Source organism: Halichoerus grypus, chromosome 8 (assembly GCF_964656455.1).
Source record: "Halichoerus grypus chromosome 8, mHalGry1.hap1.1, whole genome shotgun sequence".
In the NCBI taxonomy this organism is placed as follows: domain Eukaryota; kingdom Metazoa; phylum Chordata; class Mammalia; order Carnivora; family Phocidae; genus Halichoerus; species Halichoerus grypus.
Window position 1 is genome coordinate 110,027,239 of NC_135719.1, and position 24,424 is coordinate 110,051,662.

The window sequence follows — 24,424 nt, forward strand, 5'->3', positions numbered from 1 at the left end:
TATTATACGAAGTAATGTATTAGCCATATAATGTGTTGGGATAGTGCTGGGTGCCTCATAATTTCTGCTGCTACAGTTTATAAAAAGGAAAAGAAAGTCAGTTCTTTTTGTTGGGAAAGAAGATTTCATGTTATCTGTATTTGCAGGCTTTCTGGCTCACATGCTGGAGGAATCCTTGCTGCGGGGGTGTTTTCATTTTCTCGTCTAACATGGCAGTGGTCCATTGCAGCAGAGGTTTTTAGCTTAAACAATCTGTTTGTGGGGCTGCTTATGGCTCTTACTGTACATTTTGAGGAGGCAGCAACTGCAAAAGAAAGATCAAAGGTAACCTATTTTGATGAAAGTGAAATCACTTTTTGTTTTAATTTTTAGACAGATGCTGTATTTCTTTTTAACTTTGGATGCTGTTTATCTGTCTTGATTACAGTCGAGGTAATTTAGGCGCGTTGAGAGAGAAAATATTCTGAGTTCTTTTACGGTGAACCATGATAGCCTTTATAAACCATGGAGCTTTTTTTTTTTTCTCCCAGAGTTCAAAAGTTTTTTGGAGAATGAGAGGATTGAAATCCCCTCTGAGTCCTATGGGAAAGATGGGCTTGTTGGTTAATTTCACCATCGTGCGTGTGTGTGTGTGTGTGTGTGTGTGTGTGTGTGTGTGATCGTTAGATGCCAAGCTCTAGATTGACCACCTTAAATTATATACCATTATGGTACATTGACTTACTCTCTAATTGAAAAAAAGACCAAATTTATACTTTTTTTTTAAACTAAGACTATCAAATACATAAATGAAGTAGTTCGGAAGAGTTTCCAGTGAATTATAAGGCAAACACTAATATCAAGATCATTTGAAACGTGAAGGAACCCTGTCTTCTAAGAGCTTACAATCTACACATTGGGAGGTACCAAACCATTTTAGTAAAGGCAGCCTTTTGTTGTTAAAGAATATACAGACAGAAGAATACCATGGTTTATCAGTGGTGCCTATAAACAGATCTGTGCTGCTATTAGAGTTCATTTTTTGTCTAAAGTAAACTTTTTTCTGATTATGAAAATTGCACATGTTCAAAAGAGCAAAAACAGCACCCATAACTGGTTTTTAAATAAAAAGTGTTCTATTTTATGTATTTAATTTAATAGGAGAAAAAGTAAAATGGAAAGAGTGCCTGAGTTTTAGTTACAGACTTTAGTAAGAATTACACAATATCTTATTACTGGTAGGACTTACCCAGTTATCATGCAGGACTTTCTAAAACTTACTTTGAAGGCAGTCATTTCAGGTCAAACTGCAGTGATGTGATGAGAATGGACAATATTATAAAAAAAAAAGTAATGGTGCTAAATATTAGTGTCTGTGGAAGCGAGCCTGTGTCTAAGAGGTTGACTTTAGCCTGACCTATGGTACAAATGCTTGGTTCTCATATAAAGAATAACTTTTTACTATTGTGCTTACTTAAGAGTTTTAGGTAAATTTTTAACTTAGGTTTTTTTTTTTTTCTTTTTTCAGATAGCTAAAATTGGTGCTTTCTGCTGTGGCCTTAGTTTATGTAATCAGCATACAATAGTACTCTATGTTTTGTGCATAATACCATGGATTCTCTTTCGACTTTTAAAAGAGAAGGTAGGTTTTTGGGTGTTTTTAATGAAAATTCATAATGTTTTAGTAAGGCCCAATATAACATTTATGGCATAAAACATGGGGCTTTCTTTTTTTTTTTTTTTTAGTTTTATATAAAGTATAAATGACCCGAGGCTCTAACAACATTGAAAAAAAATAGGATTTACAAAAATTATACAGTATTTTTTTTTTTAAGGTTTTATTTATTTATTTGACAGAGAGAGACAGCGAGAGAGGGAACACAAGCAGGGGGAGTGGGAGAGGGAGAAGCAGGCTTCCTGCCGGGCAGGGAGCCCAATGCGGGACTCGATCCCAGGACCTTGGGATCATGACCTGAGCCGAAGGCAGACGCTTAATGACTGAGCCACCCAGGCGCCCCAAAAATTATACAGTATTGATTGCAGTGGCATCTGGTCTGATTCATAATTTCCTTACTGATTCTGAGCAGCACCTTGATAATAATAAGCTAAAAAGGAGTTAAAATGAAATAACAGATTTCCTTGATTGTTTTATTATATGTCCTAAAACAAAGGGTAGTGTATTAATAATAGTTTATTCATTGATCCAGCTGTTTGTTGAGGGCCTGCGCTGCGCAGATGCCGCTCTAGGTGCTAGAGATTCAGCTCTCCCAACAGAACAGACAGCATCACTGTGAGCCGAGGAACAACATCTCTGGAAAATAACAACCTGTTTTCTCAGAACAGATGTCTCTAGAATTAAAAATGATTTATTTTAGTTTTCCCTTTCCCTCAAAGGAAAAATGATTATTGATTTAAATGGCGGTCAATGTAAGAAAATTACTATGCTGTGTAAGGCATTGTGAGATGGACTGAAGAAGGCAGGGAGCTGAGTTAGACATGAGGTTTTGGAAAGATGGAAGCCCTTTATGCTGTCAGTCCTCCTCCTAGAGGTTGAAACAATCTAAATACAAAGCCAGTACTAGAGTCATTTTGCTGAATTTATTGTTTGTTTGTTAATTATACCTCAGCTACATTTATTTATTTATCATTTCATTATTTGTTGCTCTAGTCAGGATTATATTAGAAAACACATGTTCAGTAAAATTATTATACAGAAATAGGGAAATTATAACAAAACTTTAGGTAACTATTGTATTTACTGTACTTGAATATATTTTTTGTTTTTAGCTTCTGGCAACAAAGGAAAAAGTATTAACATGGAGGTTATAAAATTCTTACTATGTGTTAAAAAAAGGGAAATAACAATCAAAGGGAAGATCAACTTTTTCTTGGAACTGAATTCTGTTAAGTCAGTCATGTCCACCTTATATGAGGAATATTAAACAGTGTAACAGGTCGTGTCTAACTGGTTTTATAGAATGTACAGAAGGTTCTTGATCTGGTCTTTTATTATATAAAATAATAAAATATTTTATTTTTGATTTTGAATAAAGGAGATAGAACATAAAAAACATAAATTCAGTGAAGACTTTTCTATAGATTACAAACCTGAAGAGGCCCAGATATTTTTCTTGTGAATTGATGGATGCATGGATGGGGATGCATTAACATCCAGCTGTCGGTTACCTTGGCCAGGCATTTTTTTTTTTTTTTTAACCAGTCTTCATTTCTTTCTCTTTTTTTTTCCAGCTTATTGAGATACAGTTGACATATAACATTGTGTAAAGTTTAAGGTGTACAACATGATGATTTGATATATGGATATATTGTAAAATGATTGCCACAATGAGGTTAGTTAACGTATCTATCACCTCACACAGTTACAGTTCTGTGTCTTGAAAACTTTTAAGATCTACTTTCTTAGCATCTTTCAAATATAAGCTACAGTACATAGTCCCCATACTGTACATTACATTCCCCAGAACTTATTCATATTATAACTGGAAGTTTGCACACTTAGACCACCACCACCCATTTCCCTCTAGTGCTGCCTTTCCCTGTCTCTAGTGATCACCAGTCAACTCTCTGTTTCTGTGAGTTCAGTTTTTTTTAGATCCCACTATAGGTAAGGTCATACAGTATATGTGTTTATCTGACTCATTTCATTTAGCATAATACCCTCAAGTTTTATCCATGTTGTTGCAAATGGCAGGATCTTCTTCTTTTTGTGGCCGAATAATAGTCCATAATATGTATGTATGTCTATCTGTTTTCTATGTTATCTCTTAGGAGTTTTATGGTTTCAGGTCTTACAATCAGGTCTTTAATCCATTTTGAGTTAATTTTTATATGTGGTGTAAGATAGTGGTCCATTTTCATTCTTTTGCATGTGACTGTCCAGTTTTCCTAACACCATTTATTGGCCTTTTCCCCTTGAATAGTTTTGCCTCTTTGTCATAAATTAATTAACCGTATATGCATGGGTTTATTCCTGGGCTCTCTACTTTGTTCCATTGATTTATATATCTGTTTTTATGCCAATGTTTTGAATACTATAGCTTTGTAGGATAGTTTGAAATCAGGGAGCATGATGCCTGCAGCTTTGTTGTCCTTTTTCAAAATGGCTTGGGCTATTTGGGATCTTTTGTGGTTTCATTCAAATGGATTGTTTGTTCTATCTCTAAAATGACAGTGGAATTTTGTTAGAGAGTGCATTGAATCTATAGATTGCTTTGGCTGTTTTAACAATATTAATTCTTGCAATCCATGAACATGGAATATCTTTCCATCTATTTACATCTTCTTCAATTTCTTTAATAAGCGTCTTAGAGTTTTCAGTGTATAAGTCTTTCACCTCCTTGGCTAAATTTATTTGTAGGTATTTTATTCTTTTTGATGGACTTGTAAACAGAATTGGTTTAATTTCTCTCTGATAGTTCATTGTTAGTGTATAAAAAAGGCAGCAGATTTTTTTTTTTTTTTTTTTTTTTTAAAGATTTTTCATTTATTTATTTGACAGAGAGACACAGCGAAAGAGGGAACACAAGCAGGGGGAGTGGGAGAGGGAGAAGCAGGCTCCCTGCTGAGCAGGGAGCCCGATGCGGGGCTTGATCCCAGGACCCTGAGATCATGACCTGAGCTGAAGGCAGACGCTTAACGACTGAGCCACCCAGGCGCCCCAAGGCAGCAGATTTTTTTATATTGATTGTGTACCCTGCAACTTTACTGGTTTCAGTTAATAGTTCCAACAGTTTTTTGGTGGAGTCTTTAGGGTTTTCATTATATAAAATCATGTCACTTACAAATAGTGACAGTTTCACTTCTTCCTTTCCAATTGTATGCTTTTTATATTTTTTCCTGCCTGATTGCTCTGGCTAAGAGTGGTGAGAGTGGGCATCCTGGTCATATTACTGAGAGGGAAAGCTTTTAGCTTCTCGCTGTCGAGTATGATGTTAGCTGTGGGCTTGTCATATATGTCCTTTCAGTGGCCATATACCTGCTTTGTTGAGAGTTTTTATCATAAAAGAATTTTGTAAATGCTTTTTCTGTATCTATTGAGATGATCATATGATTTTTATCTTTCATTATGTTAATGTGGTATATCATGTTGATTGATTTGCAGATGTTGAACCGTCCTTGCATCCCTGGAATAAACACCACTTGATCATGGTGTATAATCCTTATAATGTATTGTCAAATTCAGTTTATTAGTATTTTTTGAGGATTTTTGCATGTATGTTCATCAGGGATATCTGATATGGCCTATAATTTTTTAAATTAATTTATTTTTTTGGTGTCCTTCTCTGGTTTTGATATCAGGGTAATGTTGGCTTCATAAAACATGTCTGGAAGCATTCCCTATTCTTCAGTTTTTTGGAAAGTATAAGGAGGATGGATATTAAATCTTTAAATGTTTGGTAGGATTCACCAGTGAAGCTGTCTGATCTAGGACTTTTGTTGGGAGTTTTTAAGTTACTGATTGCATCTCCTTACTAGTAATCAATCTATTCAGATTTTCTATTTCTTCATGATTCACTCTTGGAAGATTGTATGTTTTTAGGAATTTATCCATTTCTTCTAAATTGTTCAATTTTTTGGTGTATAATTGTTTATAGTAGTCTGTTATAATCCTTTGGATTTCTTTGGTATCAATTGTAACTTCTCTTTAATTTCTGATTTTATTTATTTGAGCCCTCTCTCTTTTTTTCTTAGTTTAGCTAAAGGTTTGTCAATTTTGTTAATCTTTTCAAAGAATCAGCTCATAGTTTCATTGGTCTTTTCTATTTCTTTTCAGTCTCTACTTCATTTCTTTTCACTCTGATCTTTATTATTTCCTTTTTTCTACTAATTTGGGGCTTCATCTGTTCATATTTTCCTAGTTCCTTTAGGTGTAACGTTAGATTGTTAATCTGAGATTTTTCTTCTTAACTATCTCTATGAACTTTTCTCTTAGAACTGCTTTTGCTGCATCCAATAGATTTTGGTGTGTTGTATTTATTTTCTTTTTTTTGGTGTGTTGTATTTCCATTTTCATTTGTCTCAAGGTATTTTTTAATTTCTTTTTTGATGTCTTCATTGACCCATTGGTTGTTCAGTAGTATGTTGTTTCATCTTCACATATTTGTGATTCTTGCAGTTTTCCTCTTGTGATTGATTCCTAGTTTCATATTGTGTTCAGAAAAGATGCTTGATATGATTTCAGTCTTTAATTTACTGAGACATGTTTTGTGGCCTAACATATGATCTATCCTGGAAAATGTTCCATGTGTACTTGAGAAGAAAGTGTATTCTGCTGTTTTTGGATGGAATGTTCTATATATATCCATTATTCCATCTAATATGTTGTTTAAGTTTGATGTTTCCTTATTATTTCCTGTCTGGCTGATCTATCCATTGATATAAGTGAGGTATTAAAGTCCCCTAGTATTATTTTATTCCTGTCATTATCTCCCTTTAGGTCTGTTGGTGTTAGCTTTATGTATTTAGGTGTTTCTGCATTGGGTACATAAATACTGACAAATGTTATATCTTCTGCTGGATTGACCTCTTTATCATTATATAATGCCCGTCTTTGTCTGTTACTATAGTCTTTGCTTTGAATCTGTTTTGTCTGATGTCAGTATAGTTACCCCTGCTTTCTTTTGGTTTCCATTTGCTTGAAACATCTTTTTCCATCCCTCATTTTCAGTCCATGTGTGTACTTATATCTGAAGTGAGTCTCTTACAGGCAGCAGATAGATGGGTCTTGTTTCTTTATCCATTCAGCCACTTTCTGCCTTTTGATTGGAGAATTTGACCCATTTACATTTAAAGAAATTGATGGGTATGTACTTATTACCATTTTATTAATTGTTTTTCATCTGTTTTGTAATTCCTCTCTGTTCCTTTCTTCTCTTGGTTTCTTACCTTGTGGTTTGATGACTCTGTGGTGTTACACTTAGATTCCTTTCTCATTATCTTTTGTCTGTCTACTATGGGTTTTGCTTTATGGTTACCATGAGGCTCGTATATAACAGCCTGTATATATATAACAAGCTGTTTTAAGTTGGTAACAAGTTATGTTTGAATGCATTCTAAAACTGTATTTTTATTCCTCTTGCCCTGTGGTTTATTGATGTCATATTTTACATCTTTTTATTTTGTGTATCCCTTAACTAATTACTGTATTTGTAGTTATTTTTACTACTTTTATATTTTAACCTTCATACTAGCTTCATAAGTGATTAAACCACTACTACATATTTACCTTTACCAGTGATATTTTTAAAATATTGTTTTCTTATTACTAATTAATGCCCTTTCCTTTTAGCTTAAAGAAATTCTTTTAACATTTCTTATAAGGCTAGTTTAGTGTCCGTGAATTCCTTTAACTTTTGTTTATCTGGAAAGCTCTTATCTCTCTGAGTGATAACTTTGCCAGGTAGTATTCTTGTTTGGGAGTTTTTCCTTTCAGCACTTTGAATATATCATGCCATTCTCTTCTGACCTGCAAAGTTTCTGCTGAGAAATCTGCTGATAGCCTTATGGGGATTTCCTTGTGTGTAACAAGTTGTTTTTTCTCTTGCTTTTAATTTCTCTCTTTATCCTTAACTTTTGACGTTTTAATTATGTGTCTTGGTGTGGGTCTCTTTGGGCTCATCTTTGGAATTCTGGGCTTCTTGGATCCGGTTGTCTGTTTCTTTTCCCAGGTAAGGGAAGCTTTTGGCAATTATTTCTTGAAATAAGCATTCTGCCCCATCCTCTCTTCCCTTTCTGGGACTCCTATAATATACATGTTATTCTGCTTGATATTGTCCCATAAATAGCTTAAGCTATCTTCAGTTTTTAAATTTTTTTTCTTTTTGCTGCTTGGTTTGGGTGAGTGCCATTGCCCTGTGTTTTATTTAGCTCATTGATTCTATCTGCTTCATCTAGTCTGCTGTTGAACTCCTATAGTGTATTTTTCAGTTCAGTTATTGTATTCTTCAGTTCTGTGACTTCTGTTTGGTACTGTCTTTCATTTTCTGGGTCTTCGTTGAACTTCTCACTGTGCTCATCTATTCTTCTCCCAAGTGTGGTGAGCATCTTTATGACCATTACTTTTAACTCTTTGTCAGGCAAATTACTTATCTCTGTTTCATTAAGATTTTTTTCCAGGGTTTTATCTTGTTCTTTCATTTGAAATATACTCCTCTGTCTCCTCATTTTGCTTGACTCTCTGTGGTGGTTTCTGTGTATTAGGCAAAATAGCTGTCTCTCCCAGTCTTGCAGGAGTGGCCCTGTGTAGGAGATGAACCTCACATCAAAGTAGCTACAGCTACTTTGCTGTAGCTCTTGGCTGTCTCTCAAACCTTTATGATTGTCTAAGCAGCCTGAGTTTCTCTTGGTAGGTTCTAGTTATTGTGTCAAGACTTGTGAGTGTCTCAGAGGGAGGGATCTCATCAGCACCTAGTTTTAGACTGATTGGAAATTAGCCGCTCAGTCAGCATCTTTAAGGTATGCAAATAGATACAGTCCTGGGAGACTGCAATCATAGACCATACTAGCCTCCAGACCAAGTGATCTGGGGGGGGGGGGGGGGCGGGTCTACCCTTAGGGACTGTTGCAAATTCAGGGTTCCAGATGAGTGTACAAGTTTCTTTCTGGGAGGTGCCAGCAAGCTGTGGTGAGGCCAGATGAGAGCTCAAAGATGGTATCCTTCAGCCTGTGTTCCCTGAGAGCACTTCTCTAGCCCTTAGATGTGTGGTAAACCTGAAACCTACCGTTCAAGCTGAAGTTTTTTCATGGGAAGACCATGGGTTGTTGTTTCAGTCTATTGTCAGTGCAGTCCCTTGGGGATGGTAACCTGCCAAGAACTGTCTTTCCAGTTGTTTTAGACCCATAGGACCCAAAAATGCAATTCCCCTTGACCACCAGATCCAGGCACTTACGGGGCATCCCCTGTGTGGGCTGTGCACCCTGGCTGACTCTGGTGGAGCTGTGGTGGAGTGGTATGTGAGGTTGGGCGTTTGCCTGGCTGGCTTTGACAGAGCTGCGATGGAGTGGTACACTGGAGTGGGCACACTCACTGGCACTAGCAAGATAGAGGAAGAACGCCAGAAATGGCACCCTCTAGCATCTCTGTCCCCAGGGAGAGTTCTACCAGGCTTCTGCCCTTACAGCAGACATTTTTAAGATTAGCAAATGAATCTTCTTCACTTATGGTCTAGCACTTTCCAGACTGCTGCTTCTGTACCAGGTTCTGGGGCAAGCAAGTCTGTCTGTAAGTCCTTAAGAGCAGAGTCTCTGCCCCGACAGCCCTATAATTTTCCTGAACATTTGACCTATTGGCTTTCAAAACCAGACATTTGGTGGGGGATCATCTCTCTGGTGCAGGACCCAAAGGTTGGGGTGCCTTATGTGGGGGTACAAACCCCTTGCTCCTCAGGAAGAAGTCCTATATTTATGAGACCCCTCCTAACTGTGGGTTGCAGCACTGGGATGGGGTTTTCGGTGAGACCATGTCTCTGTTTCTCCCACACATTTTCATGTGGCCCTTTTATTCTTTGTTATGGAGGCACTTGTTCAGATAGTTTTTAGGTCTTTGTAGATTTGTCGTGTCTGTGGAGGAGGTGAGTTCAGAATCTTCCTATCCCACCACCTTGAACTCCTAATTATGATGGCTTCATAATGTAGTTTGAATTAGGAAGTGTGATGCCTCCAGCTTCATTCCTCTTCTGCAAGATTAATTTGGCTATTTGGGGTCTTTTGTGGTTCCATACCAATTTTAGGATTTGTTTTTCTATTTCTGTTAAAAATGCCATTGGAATCTTGATAAGGGTTTCATTGAATCTATAGATGGCTTTGTGTGATACAAACACTTAAAAAATATTAATTCTTCCAATTTGTGAACAAGGAGTATCTTTCCATTTATTTGTTTCTTCTTCAATTTCTTTCATTAATGCTTTGTAGTTTCTAGTGTACAGATTTTTCACCTCCTTGGTTAAATTTATTGCTAGGTATTTTATTGTTTTTGATGCTATTATAAATGAGATCATTTTCTGTTTTTTTTTTTCAGACAGTTTATAGTTTATTGTTAGTGTGTAGAAACACAACTAATTTTGTGCAACTTTACTGAATTCATTTATAAGTCTAACAGTTTTTTGGTAGAGTCTAGGATTTTCTCTATATAAGATCAGGTCATCTGCAAATAGAGACAGTTTTACTTCTTCTTTTCATATTTGGATGCCTTTTATTTCTTTTTCTTGCCTGAATACTCTGACTAGGATTTCCAGGACTGTGTTGAACAGGAGTTGGTAATACCGAGTAGGCACCCTTGTCTGATTCCTGATCTTGGAGGAGAAGCTTTCAGTCTTTCACTATTGAGTATGATGTTAGCTATGGACTCGTCATATGTGGACTTTATTATGTTAAAGTATGCCCTAGATCAAGTAAATCAGAATTAGTTTAGGGTGGGATCAGCTACCGGCTCAGCTCAGCAGATGGGCAGAATAGCTGGCTGGGATCTCTGCTTGGGCACAGCTGTAAGCAAGAACACAGTCCTCCAGATCTGAGCACTGGTTGCCGAAAGCCCTGCTCCCCTTCTCCTGCATGATCCCCAGTGGTTGAGCCGACCCCTTCCTCCCACCATGGTCGTCAAGAGGTGAGAACCAAATGAGCCTCCTGGGAAGTGTCCTGCCATGCTGGGGGAGCTGGTTGTCCACCTTGGAGTCTCTTTTCCCACTGGAAAAACTGTCACCCCAGGGGAGCTCTGTTAGTGCAGAGCTGGGCTGGTGTGGGGGAGGAGTGATGCAGTCAGAGTGCTCCTTCTTATTTCTAATGTGGTTCTTCTCAGTCTGTATGGTCCAAGGTGTGCTTTATCCTCACCCCTGGATTCTGGGATTCTTCACAGTGATGTCTTGTCTATAGATAGTTGCTAGCTGGTCTTGTGAGGAAGACTGAAGTCAGGAATGATCTGTGTTGCCATCTTGATGACCTTACTCCTAGACAGGCTTCTGACATCAGAGAAGGTTCATTCAGATAATAGAGAGGTGCATTGACTGACAAGAACTTAAAAAGTAAATATTTTGTGTTAGTTAATTGAAAGAAGAGCCATATGCTTTTTATAAAACATGCAGGACTCAGTGGATAAGGTAGGAGCCTGGTCTGAGAGCCTGTTTATTCTGTACTTAGGTCAGCTACTGATGAATGATGCAATTTGGGGAAGTATGACTCTTCAAAGGACATTTTATTTTCTCTAGTTAAATAGCAGAGGCTAGAAAGTGAGGCCTACCAATGAAGTGACAGAGTAGTTGGATCTCACTGTTCAGATGAGTTGAGGCAGAGTAAGAAGTCCTGAGTCAGTTGGTTGCAACCCTGGCTACTCAGATGGTCTGGGAAGCTTTTAAAAAGTATGTGTATGTGTGTGCATTTGTGAATGCATGTATACATACATATATTTGTATATAGGTATGTATATTTATGCTGACCCCACTCCAAAATAATTCTGATTTAATTGGTCTGGGGTGAGGCCCAGACATTGATATTTTCAAAAAGCTCTGCAGGTGATTCTAATGTATGTACATCTAGGACTCAGAGCCACTTTCTTGCACTCTCTGAAAAAACTCTCATGTAATTGTCTCCCTGTTGATTTCTCACACAAAAGGAAAATTCTCCGGCAATTGCATCATGCCACTCTAACTTGAACTTTATAACATGCAGAAACTGTCAAAATATAAACATTTGCTTTATTTAAAACTTTTAAGAATAGCAAAGGCATGTTGCTCGATTAGTTATTTCTTATACTCTTTCATGCCATTATTTTTATGCATCTCATTACCACTTTAGAAATATCAAATGAAATCAGTACTATAGTAAAAACACTCCATTTTCAATTAAGAGTGTTTATTTGAAAATGCTAATATAAGTCAACTGCTTGTTCTCCTGGTGAATGTGAACCTTGGTTCTTGTATTCGTTGTCACATATGAATTTTCCTTTTTTGTAAAGGAAAAGTTGGCAATTGCCAATTATGATATTTGGAAGAGACCCCCTTTCCCACTTACTAAAGCAACCACTATTTGAATCTTTTAGTATACCAGAATTCTTTTGGGTGTAATCTTTATAAGACTTTGTCAACATTGTCCTTTATTTTAGAAATGTGCAGATGAAGGGGTGTCTGGGTGGCTCAGTTAGTTAAGCGTCCAGCTCTTGATTTCAGCTCAGGTCATGATCTCAGGGTCGTGCGATTGATCCCTGTGTCGGGCTCCGCACTCAGCAGGGAGTCTGCTTGTCCCTCTCCCTCTTTGCCTCCTCCTTGCTCTCTCTCTCTCTCAAATAAATAAATAAATCTTAAAAAAAAAAAAAAAGATACACGCAGATGAGAAATACACTCTTAAGAGGCAACATTGTTATACAGAGCAAATTTCTATCAGTACTCCTTCCTATATGTACATTGAGGAAAGAGAGCATTTGGATGAACTGGGAGGTTATTTAAAAGCTAGCTTCATTTGTGACACATATTTCCATGAAATATCCAAAACCCTTGCGGAAAGAATCATATTGTCAGTGTGTAATCATAATAGAGAATATAGTTGAAGTCTACTCCTGGTGATGGTGATGAAGGGAATTGTACTGGAACAATATTTGGGGTATATTCAAAATCAGCCAAACAATCACTCCCACGTGTGTTATCCCATCCGTGTAATGCTGCATGTCATGACATGGTTTTAAATATAAACATGATACTCCAGAGTGTCCCCTAATATTATTTGCTTCGCTCAGATTTCACCTGCCATGCAAAGGAGTTCAGGCTGATGCAATTTTCTAGTAATCCACAGTACTCAGAAGGTTTAACATAGTATTCTGTGGTGACTTAGTAGAAATTGAGAGATGAGCTCTGAGTAAACATTTTGATGTTTTCCTTGATGTGTTCTTGAAGTTCCAGGATGAATGGACTAAAAATAAACATTGTTACAAAACACAATATGCTTTGTGCAGGAACTCTCCCTGGGCTCTCTGTTGAAGTTGAGTCTGTACTTCTCTGCTGGTTTATTGCCTTACGTCTACCTTCCTATCTCATCCTACCTCAATCAAGCCCGTTGGACCTGGGGAGACCAGACAACGTTGCTAGGATTTTTGACGCATTTGCTCAGGGAAGAATATGGAACATTCAGTCTGGTAAATTTATATTTAAAGCCCTTTTAAGGAAGGAAGTGGTGAAACTTCAGTGTTCTGCCTGGGCCTTGGCTGAAAAAAAACAATGTCTATCAATGACAGTACATAGGATTTTCATTTTCGTTATCTGTGTAACAGACTTCCTCCTTATAAACGTGGAATCACTTAACCTGACATCATAATGTTGGATATCCTAAGTATGTTTTTCAGGATAACAAACATTAAAAAGACTCTGTTGCCAGCATTTAAAACATTTCATTCCTCTTAGTATTGGGTATCACTTTGGTCCCTTGGTCTGTGCTTTTAAATATTTGGAAAAGATTGAAGAATCAGAAAAAAAAAAAAAAAAAACCTCAAAATTTTTAATTTACCTTGACCAAAACACTTTCTTTTTTCATATTTGACAAATAGTGTTCATGATAGTATTTAGTGTAATACGTATGTGTAAATACTTTATAAGATATAATTTCACTAGAAGTGTTTTTTTTAAGTTCAAAAGGCCTTGTTTTCCCTGAAACGTAAATTAGAGAAAAAACACTGAATGTGGTTAGAGTAAAGGTTATCTGAAAAATAAAAGGACAAACATTTTTTTTTTTTTTACCTTAATAAAGACAGTTGTATCAGATTTTTCTCTCATGGTTTGTGCTTTTTGTGTCTTATGCAAGAAGGCAAATCTCTGAAGACTATGTATTATATGACACCATTGATACAAAATTCTAAACCACACAAAAAGTAAACAATCCATTGCTCAAGGTACATACAAAAGAAGTAGAACTATATATTTTTAGAAAGTAGGGGAGTAATTAACACAGAATTCAAGGTAATAGTTATCACTAGGGGGTGAGAAAAGGGAGGTCTGTGAACGCTTTGTGAGATACTTTATGGTATTCATGCAGTTCTGTTCTTAAGTGAATGGCGGCTCTGTAGATTTTTAAAAACTCTTTATCCCTTAAATATACATTATACGTGTTGTTTGTAGGAGATATTTCATAATAAACTAGCTTAATGAAAGGATAATTATTAATTACTTTTTGAATTAAAGAGTTTGATCCTTTCAGTTTATACTCTGGCTTATATTGGTTATTCCGTTACAATATTGCTTGAGGGCCACTCCAGATTTGAAATTTGTATAATTCACACATAATTGTGAAATTATAGACTAACATGTGATAATGAGCTCTAATCAAAGTGCCTTAAAGACAGTCTACGACAAAAGTGTAAAGTCTGTTAATTCATCAGTGTGTTAATCATTCCTGCCGGAACTAGTTTAACTGATTTTTAGCCCATCATTATTTCTGCAGTTCTTCCTCCGGGATGTCTGTGTTTAGTTTCCACTGACTTCTCTTCAAAAACTCAGTAAGGCTCTGAAGCAAAGACTGAATGAAGAGAGATGTTGCATTGTCTACTTAAAACATGTATATTCTAAATCAGGATAGTTAAAATGCAATAGCCTAACACAGCTGCAGTTGAAGGCTTACGCAAATAAACTTCTCTCTTTTATGTTTAGGCCAAATATGAAACAGGATCCAGTATGTCTAAAATTTTGCTGTGAGTATGAAATATTTGAAACTGGTTTTAAGTGAATTCGCTATTAGTTCCTAGACTAAGTGATTTGGGGGCTTCTGGGATTGTTTCTTTGTGAAGCAGCGTGTCTGAGAAGTGGCTCTCACGGGTATGGTCACTAGTTGTTTGTGTGGACTGTCAAACATTCTAGCATTTCCTTCAGGAAGAGAAAGCTGAGAGTGAGGGATAAATACAACAGTGAGTTAGTAGACTGTCAAACTAGAAAGTTTCCACTTCCATTTGGATACAAAATGACCCAATGCAGTGTTGCTTTATACATCATTTATCCTTTGTTCTGGTTTCGACTCTTTTTTCTAGAGACATTTTAGAACATTGCATTTAGCAATTCGATTCTTTTCTTTTTAGGATTGAGCTCTGTTCTTAAATTCTTTAGAGCTTCATTTATTTAATGTCTCTTAAGACTTTTTCTTTAGGCTGTTCTTAAGCTCTATTTTTGACTTAAATATTTCTAATATCCAACCTTTTTAGAGCCGGTTAAGCAAATATATTTCATCTGTATTACCTACTAGGGTTCTTTGAAAAATGGGTTAATATTTGCTTTAAAACCCACACAGATTAAGACAACTTGAAAAATATCCATACCAATCCTGTACTATTTTTATAATATTTTCAATATAAAATTATGGAAGAATAGTCTTCTATAACACTAAAGTGATCTCCTAACTGATTATTAATTTAGGATTCCCAGGACTATTTGAAAACCATTTTTAAAATATGGGGAGAATATTTCAACTCTGTACATGAGGCAGTTCATAGGTTCTCACAGTTTCTGTTGTTAATTTGCTAGCTTGTTTGCTTCCTTCCATCCTTCCTCCTTTTCTTTTTAAATGTCCCTTTCCCCTGCTCCCTAAATGTGATACATAATCATTATAGAAAGTTTAGAAAATCCAGGTAAGCAAAAATAAGAAAATTAAAATTACTATAATTCCAATGTGTAGAGATAACCACTCTTGTTAATCCATTAACATTTCTGTCTGTACCTTTCAATGTTTTTTATATTTTTGTTTTGAAAAATGGGATCATAATATGCAGACTTTTTTATTAGCCCGCTGGTTTTCATTTTTTACTGTATCTTGAAAATATTTTCCTGCCACCAATTATTCTTATGTAACCTTTTGTTGGTTCTCACAACTGATTTTAAATGTGTTGTTTTTTTTTTTAATGTCTGACTGAAACTTTTGTGGCTCCTTTTTCTTTTTGGTTGGGGAAAATTATCAAGAAGCTCAGTTACAAAGACAGCTTTACCAATGTCTGTGGGCTTTTATTTTATTCTGCTCTGCTCCAGGCCAGAAGACTCACTGCCTGTTCTTTTCAACCTACCTTATAGGGTTGTGATCACATTTGACATTGGCAGTATATTTTGCCTTAACAAATCCCACATGAACTCCAAAGAACTCTCAAGAGTTCTCAATTATAAGTTGCACATAAAACTCATCTATTGGGGAACATAAAAGCCTCCTTTATATTGAAGTAATAGCAGTTAGGTGATATGCCTAGAAAAAAGACTTGACAAAAGTGATGACCACTCACACTCACACTATTTGTTCGAACCAAATCATAACATAGAATGGAGGCATAATCCTAGCACTCTCTGAGTGAGAGAATTTCTAGTCTTTAATTGTTTCAGGAGGACAGGAGTGTTGAGAAAAGCAACTTATAATTAACTTACTAGAAAATCCTTCAAAATGATGGGACCTAATCATCTCTCCTTTTCCAGTCAAGCAAATTAAATTCTTTTCCCATACATATCTCTAAATTGCAATCCTGTACAAGGAAATTATTGAATCTAACCCTAGGCAGTGACCATGTTTTAGAGCTTACATTTAAGCAGCGGATCTCCAAGAATTAATTTTGAAACTGACTTCATTCCTTTTGAAGAATGGTTTGAAATGGACCTCATGCTGGAATCAATTTTTCAAGTGTATTTGAAAATGAGTAAGAATATCTTCTCATAGTAGATGAGTCTCCATTAGTAAAATACACATTGTGTGGTTTCCATAATTATGGCATCACATTTTCTCCAGTAAAATTGCCAGCAGGGAGAAGAAAGTTCTTCGAGAGGGTGTATAGAGTCATTTCTTTTTTAAAAAATTGGAGACTGCTAGAGCTATTTCAGAACTCAGATAACACTTGGGAAATGCTTATTAGTTAATGGAAGAATTTAGTTTAATTATAGGAAAAAAATACATTTCTCAGAGATGGCTTAAACATTTTTGAACCAAATAATATAGAAAACAAGGAAGCCCTTTTTTTGAGAGAGAGAGAGAGAGAGCACATGCCCACTCGCACACTGGGGAAGACGGGCAGAGGGAGAGGGAGAGAGAGAATCCCAAGAAGGCTCGATCCCACAACCCCGAGATCATGACCTAAGCCGAAATCAAGAGATGAATGCTCAACCAGCTAAGCCACCCAAGCGCCCCTCATTAATTTTGTTTTCAATTGCTAAATCACAGGAGGCCGTGTCTACACTACTGACAGAAGTTCAAAAACTCATTTCACATGACTTCTTACCAAACCAATTGGGGGATCCAAAATGTTATCAATACAGTATACCAGCATTACAAATACAGAAGAATTACTTGCTCTGATCCTATCCCAAATAATATAAATTGGTAACCAAATATTACAATTGGAAAACATCTTAGAACCGTTTAACTCTTTCTTATGGTACTTTTTCTCCCAAATTTAAAAGAAGACAAAATAATTTTAACATCTGCCTCCAGCCCTTAAAACTACTCAGTGCATAATCAGATGTATTTTACGAAGAATGTTGTATTTGGATCTAACCAAGTTTGTTTTCTACTCATGATAAGTTAGATTGTCTTTTACAGTTCTCAAGTAACAAGTATGAGGACCCAGCTCTCACTCAACATTCAAGCCCTTGCAGTTTGGGCAAATATATGTTTAGCAAGAAAGTGAGTAATATAATTTCTTTTCCTATTCTTTTTCCCATATTCATTAATTCGATTCATATTTTTAATATGCCATTGAAGAACATTGCCAGTATTATTTTATATTCTAAATTAATGACTCTAATCACTTCTGTTACAGCAAATGTGTATTGCTTTCTTCCTAGGTTTTTTTTTCCTGATAATAAATTAATGATTTTGGAAGATTAAGCAGTATATTACAATCTAAGTAAGCAAGTCATTTGATGTCTTAAACTTCTGGTTTGATCCCTAACTGTGCCCACAGCTACTCATTATTATTGCATTGCAAAAGAAGTAAACAACTATTTGAATTCCTCGGAAGAAGAAAGTTACCTCTGATGATAAAAGAAAACCTAAAAAATATAGCACTCTTAACCTCCATTAATTATTTTTTATCCATTTTCCCTCTAACCTGAGTGTTTTATGTAAATTTATATATGTACACACATTTATAGTTCTGTTTCCTTGACACTTTATATTATGAGCATTCACCCTTATCATAAAAAGACTGAAGGTCATTTAAATGTCTGTATAAAATTCCATTCTCTGACCTAGGAGAATTAACTGAAGTGTTTTTCTGTTTGGGAATCTTCAGATTGCTTCCACTTCTATTATAAATAATATTAAAGCATTTTTATGGATTAATCTTTATCCACATTTCTGGTTTTGCTTAAAGATTTATGCCTACATGTCAAATTACTGGGTCAATGAGTGTGATTATTTTTTTTTAAGATTTTTATTTATTTATTTGAGAGAGAAAGAGCACAAGCAGGGGGAGGGGGAAGGAGTAGAGGGAGAGCGAGAAGCAGACTCCCACTGAGCAGGGAGCCCGACGCGGGGCTCTATCCCAGGACCCCGGGATCATGACCTGAACCGAAGGCAGTTGCTTAACCGACTGAGCCACTCAGGCACCCCGAGTGTGATTATTTTTAAGGCTCTTGATATATATTATCAAATTAATTTTTCTTGAGTATTATACCCACATATGTGCTCATTATGTTGCATCCTCACCAATATTGAAATTGCTGTTTTAAAATCTTTATTATTTTGAGGCATGAAAGTATTCTTTTGTTTTGCATATGTTTAATTACATCTTAAATTTAACAAGATTGATCATTTGTATTTCTTCTCTGAATTTTAACTTTCTATCTCTTGCTGCATAGTTCCAAGTGAAGTTGTCTGTAATATACTACAGTGTGTGGTTGATTCCTATATTTCAGTTATTTATTCCAGCTCACATTTTTTTAAATGGAGATCTTTCTTTGTCCCTAGTTAAAAATGGAAAGTTCTGGGGCGCCTGGGTGGCTCAGTCGTTAAGCGTCTGCCTTCGGCTCAGGTCATGATCCCAGGGTCCTGGGATTGAGCCCGGCATCAGGCTCCCTGCTCCACGGGAAGCCTGCTTCTCCCTCTTCCACTCCCCCTGCTTGTGTTCCCTCTCTCACCGTGCCTTTCTCTGTCAAATAAATAAATAAAATCTTTAGAAAAAAAAAAAGTTTTATAGATCTAATTTTTTTCCTATGTAATATTATTATTGATATTCACGCACATAAATAATTTTGGACATATTTAATTTTTTTATAGGGACAGACAGAATCCATCATTGGTATGGCTTTTTACTGGAATGTTTTGCATTTATTCATTGTTCTTTGCTTGGAGGGCGAATTTAGATATTTCAAAACCACTTTTCATGGGTGTGGTAAGTTTTACTTAGATTTATCCTTTGACCAGAAAGTTGGTGAAGAGTGTACAAATTTGTCCTCATGAATCTTGTAGAAGAGCAACTGATCACAGAAATAGCTAACATTGTGTATACATTTTTACAGATCGAAAGTTAAATTCTTGAACCAGTAAGACTGAGGCCTTTTTTTAGGGGGAAAAAATGCTACATTTAGTTAACACAATAGTTAGGTAGAAAAATACACGTAAGGTAGTTTTAAGTTAGTTATTTTATGTGTGTGCTTACAGATATAAGTACTCCTGCAGATCTCCTGGAATTTTTTTAAAAAACAATAAAGAAATAAAGGTGGTAGCTGGGCCTCTTACCCACACACTCCCCTGGTTTTTACCTCAGCAGTCTCAGGCCTGTGCAAGAGTGACCACGTTTCTGTTTTCCCCTGGCTGCCACTTCTGAGATTAGAGTATTTCTTCTCTTTGTAGTAGAAACTATAAATGTAGACAGCTCCTTTTCAATGGCTAAAGCCAGCTCTTTTCTATGTGTATGTTCAAGAGGCCTAGTAAATAATAATACCGTTCTTGATCATCTGAGTTCTGAGTCAGTTGAGAAACGAGATAAACCAGCACAACTACAACAGGTGAATCCCCTTTATACTGAGAACGCTGAGAATGGAGAAGGTAGTTATACTGAGAACGCTGAGAATGGAGAAGGCAGTTTCTATCTGTGGGCAAGGGGGCTTCCCCATGCTGCATCCCGGAATGGACGGACTTACCCCCCACCCGCACCCCTGGTCACAGGCAGGGCTGCACAGGGGGCCCCTCCCCACCCCACCCCTGGCCACAGGGACGGGGTGGGCCCCTGGACGTGTGCGTCCTGTGGGCAGATCACTTCCCAGAGGAAGAGAGGGGGAAAGGGCCCGGCCATGCAGGCCCACTCCCAGCTCGCAGACTCCCCTTCCGCTCGGTGCCTGCAGTCTTACCGGGAGAAGTGAGGGCTGTTATACCAGGGGAACTTCCCCACATGGGAGGAGACCTCGGGAGTAAAGTAAAACCATCTCTCCATCTCCTCCTCCTCTCAAGTGGCAGGAGTTCAAGGTGCACGCCATAGCATTGAAAAGAATGTGTGGATCCAAAAAAGGGAGGTTCGTGTGTCAAACTGGAAAGGAGAAGTATTTGAAAATTGAAAAATAAAGTGACATGGAGTTGGGTTAGGGAAGTCCGCAGACGAGACCTGAGTGACCGCGGGCCTGAGCGGGTAGGGGTACGCGATGTATTTGTTAAATAGACGAGTACCCGATTGATTGCCTCAGCCTGTCAGCTGGATGTCCTGTGTGCACGTCTCTGTCACAGGTGGAGAGATTCTGGATGCAGAGCAATGCGGTGGTGGCCGTCCTCGCCGGCCTCGGTTTGGCAACGCTGGCCTCTGAGAGTAACCGAGTGCTGAACACCGGTGGGCTTCAGTGTCTGGAATGGCTTTCCGCAACTCTTTTTATAATTTACCAAATATATTCTAATTTCAGGTAACATGCTTATTTTTATGAAAAGTAGCACTCAAGCAAGAAACACTTAGATATTTAGAGTCTTGGGCTTTATTTCACCTTTAACCTCCCCTGGTTTTCAGAGTGAGACAGCTGAGTCTGAATGCAGCGCTGCTTGAACTTTTGAACAGAATCTCAGCATGAGCAATGTGTGGTTTCAGGGCATTGCAAACAAGGGCTTGGGTGGGACACATAAACTATTTGTATATTTTCCTCTAAGGAACCCTAGAGATACTTGGTAGGATCTGGAGGGTGTAATAAAAGTCCATGATCTAAAATACCACTTAGATGGAGAGTAAAGACATTTGGGCCTTTTTGTATGTCCTAAAATAATTCTCCTTTATGCTTTGAAGATTTCATCTTTTGAGTGACACCTGGCCCTTATCTAGTTCCCTCCATAGCAGTGAATATTAATTATTTTGAAATAATTAAAGTTCTAAAAGTTTCTTAACGCTTATGCATTATGAGTATTATATATATTTTTCAAAATCTGTTGAATAACCTTGCCAATGAAAATCTCAGTCTGGCATAAAACATGTCCAAGTTTTAGATGGTAGTTCATTTATTTCCTGCAGTATTGAGTAAACATTACAGCAGCGGAAGAGTCCACTGGAGTTTGACTGTAGTGAGATTTTATTGGTATTTTAAAAGGTTCAATACCCCCCCCTTTTTTTAAGATTTTTTTATTTATTTGAGGGAGAGAGAGAGCACAAGCGGGAGGAGGGGCAGCGGGAAAGAGAGAATTCCAAGCAGACTCTGCACTCAGCAGGGAACCCAATGCAGGGACTCAATCGCAGGACCCAGAGATCATGACCTGAGCAGACACCAAGATTTGGATACTTAACCTACTGAGCCACCCAGGCGCTTGAATTTCCCCTTTCAACCTAACTTTAAAAACTGATGTGCTTTATAATACCAGGGTAGAGCCAGTATTAGGACGCCCGTATCACCAGGAGGTCTGTTGGAAAGGGCATACATGTCCGAGATACAACTCCATAGCTGGCTCGACAAGGGCCTGCAAAGCCCACCGTGTTTCCCAAGCTCGTTTTATCCCAGTCTTCTGACTTGGGTCTTTAGGGCAACCCAGGTTCAACACCAGGGATGCTTGGACAGGCTGGGCTGTTTTATTTTGTTTTGATTCCTGTATTTGTCCCAGGGGAATAGAGAGCAACTTTGCTAGGTGGCAGAATGTGGGGCACCACCCTGCAAAGCAGGGAATCAGTAGGAAGCAGTTGCATCAATCACAAAGACAGGGGTGAATATTTTGTTCCTAGCAGTGTTCATTTGCTTTGTGATGCTTTGTGATGCTAGCCCAGTGATTCAACTTTAGACTGTTTCTCAGAACCATTACATGTAACAGAGCTGATAATAACAGGAAGGACAATGCCTGTTCCGTTTTTTGATGCTTTTACTCTCTTGTACTCTTTTTCTTTTTTCATGGGAAGCTCTTAGAGTTCATGCCAGTTTTCTTTGAAGTCAGAACGTCCACTCTGTCATTGAAAGGAGTTGTACACTGCTGTTGGCAATAGCAAAAAATGCCTGGAGAGAAGTAAACAACTCAGCCAACTCTTCCTTCCCTTCCTTCTTATTGGTCTCATTCCCTAATGATTTCTCCGTCTAGAAGGGAGAGAGGACCACAGGGAGCCTGTGGTTTGGGGAAGTGGTGGAAAGGCTCAGGCTTGCATGCAAGAGAGTCAGACCCATGCTATACAAAGTTATGCTGGAAACTGGCAGATTTCCTTTTGCATCTGAAAATCCCTTTGGTCTAAATGGAATTGACATGCAATTACCTTGAATTTCAAGTGAAATCAGAAGCCTTACTTCTTTTTAGTGAAATTAGATGTCCTTTTAGGTGGGGGAAAAAAGGACTTATTCTTGAGCACTAACCAATTCCCTTTTTATAGAAATGATGTTAAATTCCAGAAGTAAAGCAGTACACTGATTTTTACTTAGTTGCACAATTAGTCCCTTCTCTTTTTCTTTCAGATGATAGCATTCTTTTTTCAAATATATGCATCTTCTTAGAAGATACAAATTAGAATACTTTGAAGCACTACATGTAGAGTGTGTGATGGGAAAAGACTGCAGCAGAAAATAAACCCATTCTTGTTAAAACTGTAGCAGTATGTTGCTATTTTAATGTTTCCTTATCCTTTTATTTAGCATTTGTGACCAAAGGACCAACTATGTGATTGATAAATTTGCGAAGAACCTTCTAGCCTCTATGCCTCGTGATGCAATTATCTTACTCAGAGGAGATTTGCCAGGCAATTCTCTCCGTTACATGCATTATTGCGAGGGACTGAGACCAGATATTTCACTAGTGGATCAGGAAGTAAGTATATAAGAAATATACTTAGAATATAGTAACAGTAATCACTTTAAAACAATTATTTTTTAAACGAATTTTTTTTTTTAAGATTTTATTTATTTATTTGACAGAGTGAGACACAGCGAGAGAGGGAACACAAGCAGGGGGAGTGGGAGAGGGAGAAGCAGGCTCCCCACGGAGCAGGGAGCCCGATGCGGGGCTCGATCCCAGGACCCTGGGATCATGACCGGAGCGGAAGGCAGACGCTTAACGACTGAGCCACCCAGGCGCCCCTAAACGAATTTTTAATGGCGGATTGGTACAGGTTTCACAGTTACTCTTAGATAGAATATATATCATGTTCTTTTGTTTACTTTAATAGTATAAGCCATATGAATTGCTTCCTTCTCATCTAAACTGAATGTTTTAAGAATTGATGTTTTTTGTGTTAGAATCAAATAATAATCTAGGTCTCTAGTTCACATGACAAACCATGAAAGTACTGTACTGTAAATTTATTTTTAAATAGTTCGTTGACGTTCTTTCAACCCAGCCATTCAAATTAATACTGCCCACTGGTCCCAGAATTAAAATACATTAGGTTGAATATAAAATAAGTCATACTGCAGGGGAGTAAACATTTCACTCAAAACAAATTATTAACCACAATTCTGCTATAGAATTTGTGTTTTGTAAACTTTTTGGTCTTATGACAAAAATATGTTTGGAGAGGACTTGTGAAAATTTCCAGGTCTATTAAAACGGTCTTCCGGAAAAGAAGAAATGTACTTAAGCTATAAGATTTATAATTTAAACCAAAATACCTAAAAGGGAACAAATCTATCTCTGGTGTTTTTAGAGCAGTCATCAGGGAAAGAGAAATTCCTCATCTTGATACTAATCTTAATACTATAATTAGTTTGAGCAAATTATTAAGCACAATATTTAATAAATTTTGTTGAATGAATGAGTAATTTGAATTTTTGGAAGAAAACCATATAAACAGATTTGTAAATATAGGGAAATTTGCAAATTACACATTTTTATAAGCAGTTTGCGTTTGTGTCATCTATACAAATTGATTAATTTGATCTTCAGTCTAGTTTCTGACAAAAGCTAGGCTGTTAGTTGATAATATGGTATCCCACCATGATTTTAAATACTGTTTAGGATGGCAGCAACTATCATTGAGAAGCATGGATTTCAAAGTTAATTAGACCTAAATTCAAGTCCTCATTCTGTCACTTCCAGGATGTGTGATGCGGGGCTAATGATT

General features: G+C 37.2%; 1 protein-coding gene across 5 annotated transcripts in view; it reads left to right on the plus strand.

Annotated features, from left to right (window-relative positions):
* Nucleotides 1-24,424, plus strand: part of TMEM260 (transmembrane protein 260) — an 82,349-nt gene that overhangs the window by 23,333 nt on the left and 34,592 nt on the right. For 3 of the 5 annotated variants that reach the window (XM_078053752.1, XM_036108987.2, XM_036108992.2), the window contains exons 4-11: nucleotides 147-324; nucleotides 1,508-1,621; nucleotides 12,935-13,114; nucleotides 14,619-14,659; nucleotides 17,527-17,610; nucleotides 19,207-19,321; nucleotides 20,650-20,819; nucleotides 23,001-23,172. In XM_078053752.1, coding sequence (XP_077909878.1) covers nucleotides 147-324; nucleotides 1,508-1,621; nucleotides 12,935-13,114; nucleotides 14,619-14,659; nucleotides 17,527-17,610; nucleotides 19,207-19,321; nucleotides 20,650-20,819; nucleotides 23,001-23,172 — 1,054 coding nt within the window. The remainder of the gene's footprint in view (nucleotides 1-146; nucleotides 325-1,507; nucleotides 1,622-12,934; nucleotides 13,115-14,618; nucleotides 14,660-17,526; nucleotides 17,611-19,206; nucleotides 19,322-20,649; nucleotides 20,820-23,000; nucleotides 23,173-24,424) is intronic. The other 2 variants (XM_036108989.2, XM_036108994.2) reach the window with 2 other exon arrangements.